This window comes from Drosophila tropicalis, unplaced genomic scaffold (genome assembly GCF_018151085.1).
Source record: "Drosophila tropicalis isolate 14030-0801.00 unplaced genomic scaffold, ASM1815108v1 contig_859, whole genome shotgun sequence".
Lineage (NCBI taxonomy): Eukaryota > Metazoa > Arthropoda > Insecta > Diptera > Drosophilidae > Drosophila > Drosophila tropicalis.
Window position 1 is genome coordinate 12214256 of NW_027173353.1, and position 14923 is coordinate 12229178.

The 14923-nt window shown below is 38.5% G+C and overlaps 4 protein-coding genes across 7 annotated transcripts; 3 read left to right on the forward strand and 1 right to left on the reverse strand.

The window, feature by feature from the left end:
• Window positions 1-1294: 1294 nt before the first annotated feature.
• mRpL55 (mitochondrial ribosomal protein L55) lies at window positions 1295-1804 on the reverse strand. The gene is made up of 2 exons (XM_068297425.1): window positions 1547-1804; window positions 1295-1491 (listed from the first exon to the last, which is right to left on the reverse strand). The coding sequence occupies exons 1-2, from the start codon at window positions 1721-1723 to the stop codon at window positions 1345-1347; spliced, it is 324 nt and encodes a 107-aa protein (XP_068153526.1). The 5' UTR covers window positions 1724-1804; the 3' UTR covers window positions 1295-1344.
• Window positions 1805-2147: 343 nt separating this feature from the next.
• Window positions 2148-3245, forward strand: ATPsynD (ATP synthase, subunit D). 2 transcript variants are annotated; one of them, XM_068296657.1, is made up of 2 exons: window positions 2148-2256; window positions 2572-3245. In XM_068296657.1, exon 2 carries the CDS (start codon window positions 2579-2581, stop codon window positions 3113-3115), a length of 537 nt encoding a protein of 178 aa, XP_068152758.1. In that variant the 5' UTR covers window positions 2148-2256; window positions 2572-2578; the 3' UTR covers window positions 3116-3245. The 2 variants fall into 2 exon arrangements, with proteins under 2 accessions (XP_068152758.1, XP_068152759.1); XM_068296658.1 differs by having other exon boundaries at window positions 2203-2278.
• A 998-nt stretch (window positions 3246-4243) lies between these two features.
• sav (salvador) lies at window positions 4244-12942 on the forward strand. Of its 3 annotated transcripts, none has more exons than XM_068297061.1 (5): window positions 4244-4458; window positions 4642-5249; window positions 5308-6237; window positions 6331-6420; window positions 12849-12942. In XM_068297061.1, the coding sequence occupies exons 1-4, from the start codon at window positions 4336-4338 to the stop codon at window positions 6416-6418; spliced, it is 1749 nt and encodes a 582-aa protein (XP_068153162.1). In that variant the 5' UTR covers window positions 4244-4335; the 3' UTR covers window positions 6419-6420; window positions 12849-12942. The 3 variants fall into 3 exon arrangements, with proteins under 3 accessions (XP_068153162.1, XP_068153159.1, XP_068153160.1); XM_068297058.1 differs by having other exon boundaries at window positions 6331-6414; window positions 12849-12923; XM_068297059.1 differs by lacking the exon at window positions 12849-12942 and having other exon boundaries at window positions 4245-4458; window positions 6331-6826.
• On the forward strand, window positions 8653-14923 carry Ctns (Cystinosin). Its single transcript, XM_068297062.1, has 9 exons — window positions 8653-8670; window positions 12849-12966; window positions 13035-13128; window positions 13180-13359; window positions 13436-13796; window positions 13859-14067; window positions 14133-14212; window positions 14273-14375; window positions 14719-14923. Exons 2-9 carry the CDS (start codon window positions 12915-12917, stop codon window positions 14831-14833), a joined length of 1194 nt encoding a protein of 397 aa, XP_068153163.1. The 5' UTR covers window positions 8653-8670; window positions 12849-12914; the 3' UTR covers window positions 14834-14923.

Here is a 14923-nt window from a genome sequence, read left to right on the forward strand (position 1 = left end):
CAACAATAAAAAAAAACAAACAAAAAGTGTGACCAACTGTTGAAGTGTGACCAGTTTCAGAATGCTCACAAAATACTTGCGAATCAGCATAGTCCAGCAAACATTTAGACAGCCCATTTATATCATTACCCAATAGCGTTTTCTTTGACAAAAATTCAAGTAAATTTCTAGCGGGATTATAGCTAAAAGTAGCTGTTTCCTGGGCTTGCAATCACTCTAATATCCTAAGACCTAGGACCAATAAATATAAACTATGTATGTATAGGCATATTAATGCATTGTATAAGCAAATATTGTCAAGGGTAATCGTTAAATTAAATAGAAACCGATAAAAATTATCCAAATGTTGTGTTTTTTATAAGTTTTAACTCTCAAATATAACTTCGATCATGCTCTAAGAAAAACAACCACAGTTGGACTTCGATCACGGAAAATCGAAAGACCCGGTAAATCGACAGCAAAATTTCCACGTATTTCGTACTTGAAATCGACAGCAAAATTTCCACATATTTCGTACTTGAAATTTTATAAGTACATATGTATGTACATACATACATATGTAGATACACATCTTTTAATGAATCCACAAACAAATGTTTCTTAGTTCTACGAACGTTTATTGATGGGCATACAACCATTAAAAAAGAAATGTAACGTAGTTTGTTTTAACTGTTTAGCTTTTAAATTTTCTTTCATAAGTTTCTCCTGAAAGCTATAAACTTGAACTTTATCTTGATCTGTTATTTCAGAAGAATTAAAGTTTTCAAGAAAATTTAGCAAAGTGCATTTATGGCCTCTGTTTTTACACAAAATTCATATTGGCATACACACATTTGTATTTACATATGTATGTATGTATAAATTATTTTTTTCACAGGCTTATCGCAGTTCCTTGATTATTAAACAACGTGAGAGGAGGTGGGCGTAATAGACCCGCCTTTTTTATATGGTCGAATTTTAGATGACAGCTATAGTATAGTCCGAGCTCACCGAGAAAGAATTTGAGTAAGTCTAGGCGAAAGTGAACTTTCCTAGTTCCTGGTCGATACTACTGCACTATTTCGTTTGAAACATTAAAGCCGTGATATCAAAAATATTTCATATGAATTAGTTTTGTTAGTTGTTTGCTGGGCAAACCTTTATGTAAAACTTCAGGACAATTTAAATGAGTTAATACAAAATTCATATCATAAAGAGAATGAACAGAATTGCTTGATTATCAGTTATAACAATTATCCGGCCCCATGAGCACTAGTAGAGTGAATTTTTACTCGAATCAGAATAATTTCTGAAATCTAGTTTAACAAATTAACAGTTTAATTGATTCTATGCATAAGACAAGTTCTATTTCTTTTTAATAAACTTCATGTACTTCTTGGCATTAAAATTATCCTCCACTTCTTCCATAATCTTAACCTTCTTGCGAGGTTTCCGTGCTTCCAGGCGAGCTTTGCGGGCCGATTCTGACAAAGTGCTCAAGTCCAGGGGTAACTAGAAATAGAATTGTTATTAAAACTTTATTTACTTTTTCGTTGTTAAACCCTACTTTAATAATCTTTCTTGGTTCCTGGTAACGTATGTTTATAGTTGAGCCATCCGGCTGAACAACGACTGTGGGATACAGGCGGCAATAGACCGACCGATGAAGACGAGTCACCGCCGCCGTGGCGGACGACAGGGTGCGCACCTGTTGCAACATTTGAGGCAGTTCTTTCAGCACCATTTTAATAAAAGAACTACAATAATTAAATCTTGTGGATTTCACGTAATATACATAGAAGACCAACAACAGCGTTGCCACACGCGTGAAAAATGATGAAAAAATCGGAGTTTCGATAATTCTTGCCAATTATAGTGTGTTTACACTAAACTGCATTCTGTGGCTGTTACACTCTTATCTGTATAAACTGGTATTATCGACTGTTTTCTGCCGGTTTGTTGACTTTTGTTTTGGTAGGAACAGGTTCTTAAAACCCATGAAAATTTATAAATGTTTTTTCAAAAACGAAAAACTCCTAATCTTACAGAGAAGTCAAAAATAATTTCTTTAAGAAATGGGGATAATAAATTACTTTATTTTTAAAATTTATTGTCTCTGGACAAATACTTGAAGTTTTTCGTTTGTGATTATTATCACAGTGTAAACGGCCTGTGAAAACCTATCGCCTATCACATGTCGAAAATAAACTATCGATAATAACTTTCAGCACTTGGTTGAGGTTCGGGAATTCTTGATTTATCCAAAAAATTCATTAAGTACGTTGCAAAACTAACAAAAGTAAATATAAAAATAGCGAAAAGAGTAAAGGAACCTAAGATTTAAAAGCTACTCCATAAAATTGTGACCCATCTTGCCGGAAAACTACTTATAAATGGGACTAATTCTTACGACTTCCAAATTACATAATTTTCGCTCAAGTATTTTTTGTTGCCGAATCTTTGGGAAAAACTTAATACTGCCGCATTTAAATAATCAAGTCCTGTTATATAACAAAAAAGCAAAGCTCTACCTTCAAAATAATTATTCCTTCGTTGTAACTATCTAATCGCATATACAAAATTCCATTTCAGCTTAATCATGGCCGCCCGCCGCGTAGCTCAATCCTCGATCAACTGGTCCTCTCTGGCCGAACGTGTTCCCGCTAACCAAAGGAGCAGCTTTGGTGCCTTCAAGACCAAGTCGGACATTTACGTGCGCGCAGTTTTGGCTAATCCCGAGACCCCACCAAAAATCGATTGGGCCAACTACAAGCGTCTGATTCCGGTTGCTGGTCTGGTTGATAGCTTCCAAAAGCAGTACGATGCCCTGACCGTGCCCTATCCAAAGGATACTGTGTCTCCTCAGGTGGATGCGGAAATCAAAGATTCGCAGTCGGAGATTGCCTCATACAAGAAGGCCTCCGAGCAGCGTATTCAGAACTATCAGAAGGAAATTGCCCATCTGAAATCATTGTTGCCCTATGAGCAAATGACCATGGAGGATTACCGTGATGCATTCCCTGACAGTGCTCTGGATCCCATCAACAAGCCCACATTCTGGCCCCACACACCAGAGGAGCAGGTGGGATACAAATCCAAGGAGCAGTTGGAAGCCGAGGCCCAAGGCCACCACTAAAGCTTCAACTGGAGGATAAGGAAAACGGTCACTAAAAAGCGAGCGGAATCCTAAAAGTCTCTTCGATTCGAAATGTTAAAATCGATGTAAAAGTAAATAACAACAAATAATAATAAAATTATGAAATGAATCATTTTTTTGCTGTTTTGGATCTCGCCCAATAAAAGCACCACAGACCAAGTAAATTTCAAGCTCAAGGGCTTTGAAATAAAGTTTTAAAATTCTGTAGGCATTAAATTTTGGCTGACTATGAATAAGATTTCATCATTTTACATAGAAGCTACCCGGATCGACTAGCCAGTCCTATTGGGATCTACAATTTGAATGAACAATAGTATCTTTTGTGAAGCCAGTTCGTTTTGAGAAACATAATAACCCAATTACTTTGCTGGTATAGTGGTAGACTAATCGTCCCTATTTACATATAAGCAATGCCAGGTAAAAACCTTTGCTTTGTCGTTAAATTATAAACCAGTCATTCAAAAATTATATCCTCCTTTTCAAACTGTCCTGTAATTCCCTTTGCTCTGACAAGAGCCCAATCCTGTCGTCTGCGACGCCGTCGCTTTAGTTTCAATTGGTCATTGAAATAATTGGTTGTGTAGCCCTGGCCACAAAAATATGCAAAAACAGCTGATCGTGGTTTATTTACCGCATAATGGCATTGCACTCATTTTCTAACATTAATCACAATTGAAGGAAACTAAATTTGAATTAAATTTTTAAATATTACTTTTAAGCCAAAAGTTGGTTGTAGCTAGTAAACTAAATGAACATATTATATACAAACTTACTAACATTTCATTCGCTACATGACGACATCATCTAACTCTTCAGTTACTTGAGGGCAGAGAAAATCAGAATTAAAGTTGTGTGAACCAAAAAAGTGCTAACCTAGTGACCACCACAGTATATAAACCTTCCTTGACAGTTGTTTTTTCCTGAAGCCTGAATTTAAATCGTATTTTTTAAGTTGTGGCAGCTAGTAACACTTTGAATGTTGTATTAATTTGATACAATATAATTTCAAAAAGCTTGAATGTGTTCGTGTCAGTATGCCATTAATTAACACCGAACAGCTGTTTTTGGTATTTTTTAAAGCATTTGCACCTGGGCCAGGGCTGCAAAAACAATTATATCAATGACCAAGAGAAACAAAGGCGACGGCGTCAGCGACGACAGGAATAAAAAGCACTCTTCCAGGATAGGCGGCGCTGCGCATGAACTATTTAACGATTTTGCTGTGCAATCGTAAGCCGACGATGCTCTCGCGCCGGAGCAAAGAGAAATCACACAAGGAGGGCGTGGTGGGGAAATACGTTAAGAAGGATACGCCGCCTGAGGTTTGTATTTGTATTTGTTTTCTTGCTTCTTTTTTTTGTGCTCGACGCTACTCAAATGTGGCGAATTTATTTTCATTCGAAATTCGGGATTTTGTAAAATTGTTGTTATGTTCTACGATCAAATCAGGGATTCCACCAAACTCAACTTATAAGTAATTCTTATTTTTATTGACAAACCCTTAGATACCGGTGATCAATGTGTGGACCACCACGGATCAGAGGGTGGCAGCCAAAAAGAAAACGTTACAACGTTGTGCCAGCACTTCGCCAAGCTGCGAGTTTAAACCGCGCAGCTCCAGCACTAGCCGGAACACTTATTCCTGCAATGACACTCAGCCCGACTATTATCATGCGCGTCGTGCTCAAAGCCAATTGCCCCTAAATCCGCACTCGCATTCTCAACCACATACTCTGCCTCCTCCGGGACCACCGTCTCAGCAGTTCCGACAGAGCATCAGTGGTAGCAGAAGTAATAGCAGCAATTATGTGAATATTGAGCAGATCGAGATCGAGCGGATGAGGCGACAGCAGTCTTCCCCACTATTGCATATCGCCGCAACGCCAAAGATGGGATTCCAGCGAAGCTATTCAACTACACAGAAATCCCTCCACGGCCCACATCATCCGCATATGGCAGCAGCCAGCTATGATGCGGATCAGACTCTGTTGAGTGCCTCCTATGCCAATATGCAGCTGCTTCCGCGACACAATCCGACGCATTATACGCTCCAGCAACAACAGCAGCCCCCGTTTGGTTCAACTCTTCGTCAACCTCGTTATCAGCAAAACAGGTATGAAACTCCTGGCTTACTGCTAAATGGGAGATGGTTAACAATCTTTCGATTTCAGATCTCCAATGCAACAGCAACAGCAGCTGGCTGCTCACCTGGGTGGTAGTTACTCCAGTGATTCGTACCCCATATATGAGAATCCCTATCGTGTCTCGTCCATGCGAGTGACACCAACCCAGCGCTCGGAATCGCCTATTTATAGTAACACGACTTCAGCTTCATCAACCACACTGGCGCCACCTCAACATCATCAGCAGCAACAACAACATCACCATCATCTGACTTTGCCGTCCGGTGCCGGCGACTCGCAAAGCATCAGTGGCCGTGGTGGCAGTTCTACCTCAGTGCAATCTTTGTATGCCCCTCCACCGCCTCCTACGCCACCCGCTTCCACCGCAATTGGCACACCAACTGGATCTGGAAGCGTTAATGGATCACTGCAAAAGGTGCCATCGCAGCAGTCGCTCACAGACGTCGAGGAAGAACTTCCACTGCCTCCTGGTTGGGCCACCCAGTACACACTGCATGGCCGAAAGTATTACATCGATCACAATGCTCACACCACGCATTGGAATCATCCATTGGAACGGGAGGGTCTGCCTGTGGGCTGGCGTCGGGTGGTTTCCAAGTTGCACGGCACATATTATGAGAATCAGTACACCGGCCAGTGCCAGCGTCAGCATCCCTGCCTCACATCCTACTACTACACGACATCAGCTGAGCCACCCAAAGCAATCAGACCGGAGCCATCGCTCTACGATGCACCGCCACCTGCTCACACGCACAGTGCCTTAGTCCCGGCGAATCCATACTTGCTCGAAGAGATTCCCAAATGGCTAGCCGTCTACTCCGAGGCAGATTCGTCCAAGGATCATCTGCTGCAATTCAATATGTTCAGTCTGCCCGAGCTGGAGGGTTTCGATAGCATGCTGGTGCGTCTCTTCAAGCAAGAGCTTGGCACGATTGTGGGCTTCTACGAACGTTATCGGTGAGTATGCCAGGAATAGAATAGTATGTGAGGCCTCTGCCCGTTTTCATTGAATGCAAAATTACCAAACGCTATCTCTCATTTCTTTTACAGTCGCGCTTTAATACTCGAGAAGAATCGACGCGCCGCGGCCCAGAACCAACCGACTTGTGGAGCCCAACAACAACAACAACTGCAGTAGGAGTAATGTGTAGACTGTTCCCTACAACATTTGACCGCATACTCGCCAACATCTTTGTGATGTGTTTGTTTTTGCTCCTATTTATGACATTGTGCAACATATTCTTCTTCACGATTGGATTTATCGACAAGAGAAACTAGATTATTAATTAGAGTGCGGACCCCTATGAGTTTTTTCTTCGATTTGATATTAAACAAAACAAACTCGTTGGGGTCCATCTATATACCATTTTTTTTAACCCATTCACAGCTTATTTAACTTTCGAATATATTCATATACCTTAAAAAAGACTACGCCAGAGAGCCCAGCATCCATGTGAGATTAAACAAACATAGATTTCATTTTTTAAAACGTATAAATGTCTTACGTTGTGCAGTTTGAATAAAAGATATATGTATTTACCATTAATTTATCAACAATTCTCCATCAATGCTCTGATTCTGTTTCATTAAAAATTGTGAATTTCCCCCATGTTTGTGTCTTATCCGCGGAATTTGCTGTATCAGAACTCATTCCGTCTTGTCACTTGGTGGCAGGTGTTTAGCTTTGCAAAATTCTACGTTTCTGCAAAGTTTTATTTTTTTTTTTCTTTTTGTTGCTTCTTGTTTTCGCCTACGAAATTATATGCATTTGGCCCAAATTTCATATTTCGGCAAACTACTAATGTATTCAAAGAAAGAGTTATCGATGGAAAGTGAATCTTACATTCGATTTCGTTTGGATGTGCGGGACAATCTTTTATTGGTGTCTACGGCAATTAAGTGTGTACTGAGCAAACTTTTTCTTTTGTTCGTTCTCCTTATCAGATGCTTGTAAAACATTTTGCAGTCGCCTCGATACACACAACTCAGCACAGTTTGCCATTGATAAGTTGTTCCGTTGGAGCTTGTAAATGTGTTGTAGAATACTCTATGTTTGGATGTATACCATTTTATAATGAAGGAAGATTACAAAGCACTTTTTGACATTTTTGTTTACATAAATAATTGCGGCAATCACGTTTTTAATGTGTCTATAAAGTTGCTTGAAATCATTTGAATTCAAAAAGAATAAACCAAATATCGAAAGTTATAAAAAATGCATAGAAATTCAGATTTTTATCAGATTTTCTTAGTGTTCGCTAACTTAAAGCTATAAATAGACAAGTGTAATTGGGCTAAAATTTTTGCCGCCAAATCTCCTAGACCAATATTTCTCTATTTTTAGTTAACGAAACCTACCAACTTATAATTCATTATGGACTTTACCATAATATACGAAATAGGCTCATAAATATTATATCTCACTCACTCTTATCAATCCGTTTACACACGACATTATCTTGTATCAGTTTGAGTATTTGGATAAATAGCCCCTTAATTTATTTTTTTTGACCAAAAACCTCACGAAAATGTATTAAACCGATATGCATGAGTCGACCTTGAACCTTCTCGCGCCTGTCCAAAGCATCAACACGTTGTAAGCCAATATTTTGAGTGACTTTAAGTGCGCAGTTTTTATTTTGAGAATTTCTGCCCAAACAGAACTCTTTTAAGCCAAAGTTTGTATGTAATTAACAATTTCCTTGCTTTCTAGGAAAGTCAGGATATCTAAGTCCGAATGTATGTTAAAGGATATATTAGAAAATTAGAGGGGTCATCACTTAGGATTATTTGCAAGATCAATTTAATGTCTAATCGTTAAGAAGTTTAACTACATTTTCTGTAATGACCTAAATTACCATTATTTTCCCAAAAACTGAACTCTATTTCTAAATTCTTCTTTCATAATTAACTACATTTATTCTGTAATTAAAATTTTTTTTTAAAAATTAATATAAATTCCATTTTTTACTCTTTTTGTGTGCGTAAATTGAAAGAAAGATTTCCATCCTGTTTAGCTTTACTTAGTTGTCTTTTAAAAAGTACTTACAAATATTTTATTTGGTAATTGAGTATTTATATAAGAGCAGCAATTCAATTCATCAAAACTTCAAGTGCAAAAATAAAAGGTTTGACAGTCAAGCGGTCTGCCGGTCTGAGTATCAGTTTAGCTCTCGCTCGGGTTTTTTTATTTGTACATTTTTTTTTGTTATTTTTTTATTGTCGCTGTTGTTTGCCGATGGAGTCGTCGTTGGTTGTTGTTGTTGCTGGTGCTGCTGTTGCTGTTGCTGCTTTGGGCTCCTCCAGCAACACCTTTATACGCATTGGCTTGGCGGGCAGCTGTTTCAGTATCTTGAGAGTCGCGTCGTCCGTCGGGTGTTTAAGTTCCCAGTTGAGTGATGTTTATTCATGCGCAAGCAACTTGATTAACTGCCATGTTCTGGCAGAGATCGCATTTAAGTTCACATCATTACTGACGATTGTTGTTGTGGCTTTTGATCTGTTTGGTGCAAAAAATTTGTGCACTGCTTTCCCAATTCGGTTGACAGGCAATTCCATCGAGCAGACCTATGGCCAATACCATAGCCAGACAAGTGAAAGTTCTAATCCGGCTAAGACGTTCAGCGCGACTTTAACGTGTTGATGAATTATTTATATTTGTTTACACAAATGCTTTGGGTTTTCCACACGTGCAGTTCGCTGATATTGATAGTATATAATCTTTACACAATTCCCATAAACTCACACCGATCTGGGCTGATCAAATACCCCTCGCCGACTCTTCATCTGCAATGTCAAGCGACATTTCTTTCCCGTCCCACTTTCGCCCTTTCGGCCCCCTCACTTTTATGCCCAGTCAATTATTGCCCAATAATTTTATGGTTAATCAGGCGGTAAACGAGTCGATTAGCATTATCAGCTCGAGCAGTCGACTTATCTCCCATTCTGGGGCGCGTTTTACTATTGCACTATAGCGTTCCGCCAGAATTCTGCCCAGTCATCCGTTCAGCTATAAATACTCAATTTATTGAACATATATTGCTTGATATTGACATCGTGTTTCCTTTGATTTGCACTCGTATCGGTATCACCTATAAACCAATTTGAAGTGTGCACCGTGCAAAAACCAGAAATTAACTTCGCTCCAATTGCAAGCTATGTACATTGTACATGTGTAACATTGAGCTAAGGTTAATGCAATCAGTCGACAATATAAACAAATGTCAGATGCTCTTGTTAGCCACATTTCACTTCTACACTGCGAAAACATTGATTGAGCTTTTGTTCCGTTTGTTTAACTTCTTGAACATTTGCCGATTCGCGTTTTGACGAGCTTCCATCCAAATTCAACGTACAAATAAATCATCTTAATTAAGCCGGTTCTCTGTAAATAAGCCATAAGTGTGAAAGTTTCAAGAACAAGTTCATTTAAATTTCCAGAAATTTTAGATGCTTTTTTCCAAAAAATATCAAACCGATGTAATCGCGCTCATTTCTTCATACATATAATTTTAATGGATCTGTTTATTATCAATTGCGAATGGTCCCATAAAAATCTAGTTCCCTTGTGTGAAAAATGTTCCTGGTCAAGAATGAAAAGTGCCTGGAAGAAGTTGTGAATCATTCCAAACATGTAATAAACTAATGTGTTTTGAAGAAGCCCAACCCGAGTTCGAATGAGTTTTCCTCACCTTTAATGATTCTTCAACGCTTCGCGAAGAGTGTGGAAAACGATTTCGGTGGCAGGTGACCGATTTAACAAATTTGTTACTTATATTTTTTTATCCGCCTGTGCAGTTGAAGTGTGCCAAAATGCGTACGAGCTGTTGGCAATGCAAACATACTGAATAAGTTAAAAGTCGAAAACTAAAATGAATGAACCAGTGCCGGCTTAATTTAGATCATGTAGAAGTTTGTATACCCTTCCAACCTTTTGCCTTGTTTTTCCCTACCTACAGTAGGAACCGTTTTTATTTTTCCCATGCAAAAACTTAGTTAATCGATATTATGAGATTGGAACAACTATGTATAACATTTTTCGAGACTTTGTGGGACTTTGTCTACTTATTTCCTGGCATTAACTATAGTTTGAAGTAGTTTAAAATTTATAAGACCAATATGTATTTTCATTATTACTATAAAGCAACTGGGCCACTTTGCTGCCCGTACTGCCAAAAACTTGAATTTTCGACATGTTTGCATACTTTTGGGCCGCCTTTTTCTTTGTTATAAAACTGTTTTGAGCCTATAAAAAAAAACCACAATTTAGTATTTAAGCCAACTGAAAAATAATATAATAAGTTCAAACGCTTAATCCTTCTAGCAAAACTTTCTGCTTTTACTTAATGTGAACTCTTCTGGACTTAAAAGATATATTTGTCCCGATTTTGTGGAGTTACAAATAAAATATCAGACACGTTTGAAGTTTAACAAGATTTCAATTGCATTTCTTGATTTGTGACATTTTCCTAAAGTTCTAAAAATCGAAACGCTAAAAATAAAAGAAACCAGAGGGCCGGGGCTAACTTCGACCGCGTCAAAGTTTGTATACCCTTGCAACTTTTTTGGTAACTCTTTCCTTACCTATTAGCCATCAATGTAGAAGAACGTTTTATCTAAAAAGGCTTATGTTTGCGAAAGAATGGCCTACAATCATAGGAAATAACGAAGATATTGATAATAGTCACTGTTTTCCACCGATCGTTCCTATGGGAGCGATATGATATAGTTGCCCGATCTTGATCAAATTTGGCACAGTAGTTTATAGGCGTAATAATCTCTCTAATATTAAGTTTCACGATAATAGCACAGAAAATAACGAAGTTATTGGGAAAAGTCACTGTTCGTGACTTTGGGGTTTGTATGGGAGCTATATGATATAGTGGTCCGATCCGGCTGAATCCGAGATATACAACCCCTGCAGTATATACAAGTCTACATGCAAAATTTCAGCTCTGTAGCTCTTACAGTCTAGGAGGAGTTTGCGTTGATCCAGACGGACGGACGGACGGACGGACATGGCTATTTGAACTCGTCTCGTCGTGCTGATCAAGAATATATATACTTTGTATGGTCGGAGATGCTTCGTTCTATGCTTTGCACACTTCTGACCAAAATTAGTATACCCTTTTTGCAAGGCTATAAAAAGAGACCAAAAATAATATCCATTTATGCCAAAAACCCTTTTATTATTCAGTTTAAATATAATTGCATTTTTAGTCCTTCTATTAGGGAAAATAAATAAACTATTGGAACTCTAATGCAGTCTGTCTACTTACGTTTTGTCGTTCCTTATGAGTCGTTACTGTTGAAAGTTATCGTTCAACGCAAAAGGAACCTATCTTTTACTGGGCAAGTCATTTCTGATCACCTTGTTGTACATTTATGCAGTATATCCGTGTGCAAGTCCACATAACTCGACTTACATGAAAAGTACCAGTGTGCCTAGTGTTAAAACTGGATCTTCTAATGGAAAAAGATTGCATATGCATCTAGCTTTGCCAAATCCAACTTGTTTAATTGCTTTGCATCTCATTAGCAAATATCACAGAACAATTGAAAACCAACAGGTCCTAAATGGACTCGCTCCAATTAGGATGTTGAGTGCATAGTTCCCATAAGTCTAACTTATCAAACATGGTCATTAAAGGAAAAAAGGTTATCTGGATTCACCAGAATACGCAGCGGCGAAATTTTCGTATGAGTAGCAATTTAAAAAGACTCTATCAACAATATTTACGCACAGTACACTCCAAAAGTTCTTTAAATGCTTCAAAAGGGCGCAAATTTCGCCCATTTTACAGACCTAGATCCGCCTATGAATGTTAGACTACAAACTGCAAAACGGACACATTTACAGGCATTTACATACTTGACTCTCACAGACAGTTTAGTCCATGTCGGACTAAACAGATGTCAACGGGTGAAAATAAGACTATGTAACAAGATTTTGCTCCTAAAAGTAGAAAACAGCTATTGTCCCAAGATACCTTTGATTATAATCTGCGCGAAGTGTTTTAATTGTTGTTTATTTGTTGTAGTACTTGAAGACGATCTCCGAAGGACATACCTCATTTCGGTATACGAAAGGCTTGATCGAAATCTATATATTTAATTGTGTTTGATTTAGTTTTAAGGCGTGTTAAAAGAGATTAGATCAGATCAGATGTATATTCTTGTTAAACATCAACAGTCGGATCGATCCGATCCCTATATGTATGAACCAAAAAACCATATAATTGTTAGAGTGAGGTTAAGATAACCTTCACCTTTCCCTTTTCTTAAGTATTGTATTACCAAGTGGGTTGCCATTTTCCCAAGAGTATTGTAAATTCTTGATTGTGAGAGTCCCTTGAATCTTATTTCTGTTCGACCCGTAGAGTTAATATGTAAATGAACTTGCACTTTGTCGAACTTTTTAGCAACTTCTCACACAACTCTCAATCAAGTCAATGTGATTTTAATTCGAATTTAATTGTCGCCAATTTAATATTGGCACTTAAATTGCCATTGATTGGGCCTTAAACGAATCACTCTTAATGGTTTTTCTTTCGTTGATTTTTCCTTAGTGTGTCGCTGCTGAAAATGAAAAGAGTTTTGAAGTGTGGAAAGTAATTTGGAATCAAGCCTGAACAATGGAGCGCCAATTTCATAGATTTTTCCAGGCGTTTGCCGTGCTCTCAACGCGTAAGTTTAGCAAGGAAATATTTTGACAACCTTCTTAAGAAACAACCACGAATCATTATCCTTGACAGTATTGGCTGTTGCGACCGGGCAGGGTCTCACTGTGGATACCCACGACCTCACAATCATTGTGAATTCAAATGAAAGTTTTTTAGTCTATGCCAGGTGAGTTCTCATCGAGACTCTGTGTACCTGTCAATAACGAATTGTGACTAGTGCCAATCTGGAGACGGATGTCAGTGTCACTTTGCTGAAGCAACACGAGGACCATTTAGCCGTGGACCCCGAGTCATTTACCTACTCCGCAGGGAGCAGCCAAAACCAAACTGTTATTGTGACAGGCCTAAAAGCTGGTTACGTGGAGATCACAGCCAACAGCACTTCCGAGAGTTGGATGTAAGTGGAAAACTTCAGATGACTATGTACATGTCTTCTACCCTATATCTATTTGTCTATTTCTCTGTCTGTCCAGCACTGAGGATCTCTTTGTACGCATCACTGTGGCTAAATCAGAAGCCCTCATCTATACCTCCATTGTGTTTGGTTGGATCTACTTTGTAGCCTGGTCTGTGTCGTTTTATCCCCAGATATGGATCAACTATCGGCGCAAGTCTGTCGAGGGTTTGAATTTTGACTTCCTCACATTGAATATTGTGGGCTTCACATTGTACAGTTTGTTCAATTGTGGCTTGTATTTCGTGGAAAGTCTGCAGGATGAGTACGAAAACCGTCATCCTCGTGGGCTTAATCCGGTCATGCTGAACGATGTCTTCTTCTCACTGCACGCCATGTTTGCCACGACAATCACAATTGTCCAGTGTTTCATTTACGAGGTGAGAACGCCAAAAATTCGTCGTGCTTTTAATTTGCTTATACGATTTATTTGACTTCTTAGCGAGGTCAACAACGAGTCTCCAAGACGGCATGTGGTATTTTGGGAATCTTTACCCTATTTGTAATCATCTCAGCCATCTTGGCTGGCGTTAGTGTCATCCATTGGTTGGACTTTCTCTATTATTGCAGTTATGTGAAACTGACGATAACAATTATTAAATATGTACCACAAGCCCTTATGAATTTTCGCCGAAAAAGTACTGTCGGATGGTAAGAATGCATTAAAGAATCGACATCAATTGGAACTCAAATCCGATTTGTCTTTATCTTTGTAGGAGTATTGGCAATATATTGCTGGACTTCACTGGCGGTACCCTGAGCATGTTGCAAATGATCCTAAATGCCCATAATTACGGTAATTAACGCACTTTGAAGGGAAATAGCAGCCTTTCGTTATACCTTGATATCATTTCAGATGATTGGGTTTCTATATTTGGGGATCCCACAAAGTTTGGTCTTGGACTCTTCTCGGTACTCTTCGATATATTCTTTATGCTGCAGCATTACGTCTTTTATAGGTGAGTAAATCATGAAGTCGGGACACCATAACTTTATTCTGCATCTGAATTGTTCAAGGCATATGAAAAGTTATAAATTTGTTGAATGCAATGAATACTTTTGCAGCCTATTGCATACTTTTTGGGGTACAGTTCCGACATTCTACAGCCGTAGAACCCTCTAACCTAACCTAACTTATTTCTACTTCTGCGTTAGTTTTCGTTAATATAAGAATCACTCTGTCTTAATCCCGACTTTAAGAGGCTCTTGTAGATAACATTGGCCTGAAGGTTTATAGATGCTTTACCTGTTTAAATATATTTCAAACTAACCCTGAACTGAACAATTATTCCCCATTCACAGGCACGCCAGAGAAACTTCGATTTCCAATTTATCGGCTGTTACGGAAGTGCAAAATGATTCCCAAAACGATTCACCACAAAAGGAGCCGCGAGTGGAAGCATCTGAAAAATGTTAGAATGCAACCAATGTTCCGTTCTGCTAATTTTAAATATTTGTAAATTTTTAAAGATTTAATATTAAATATGTAAATATGTGTTTAAAAGAA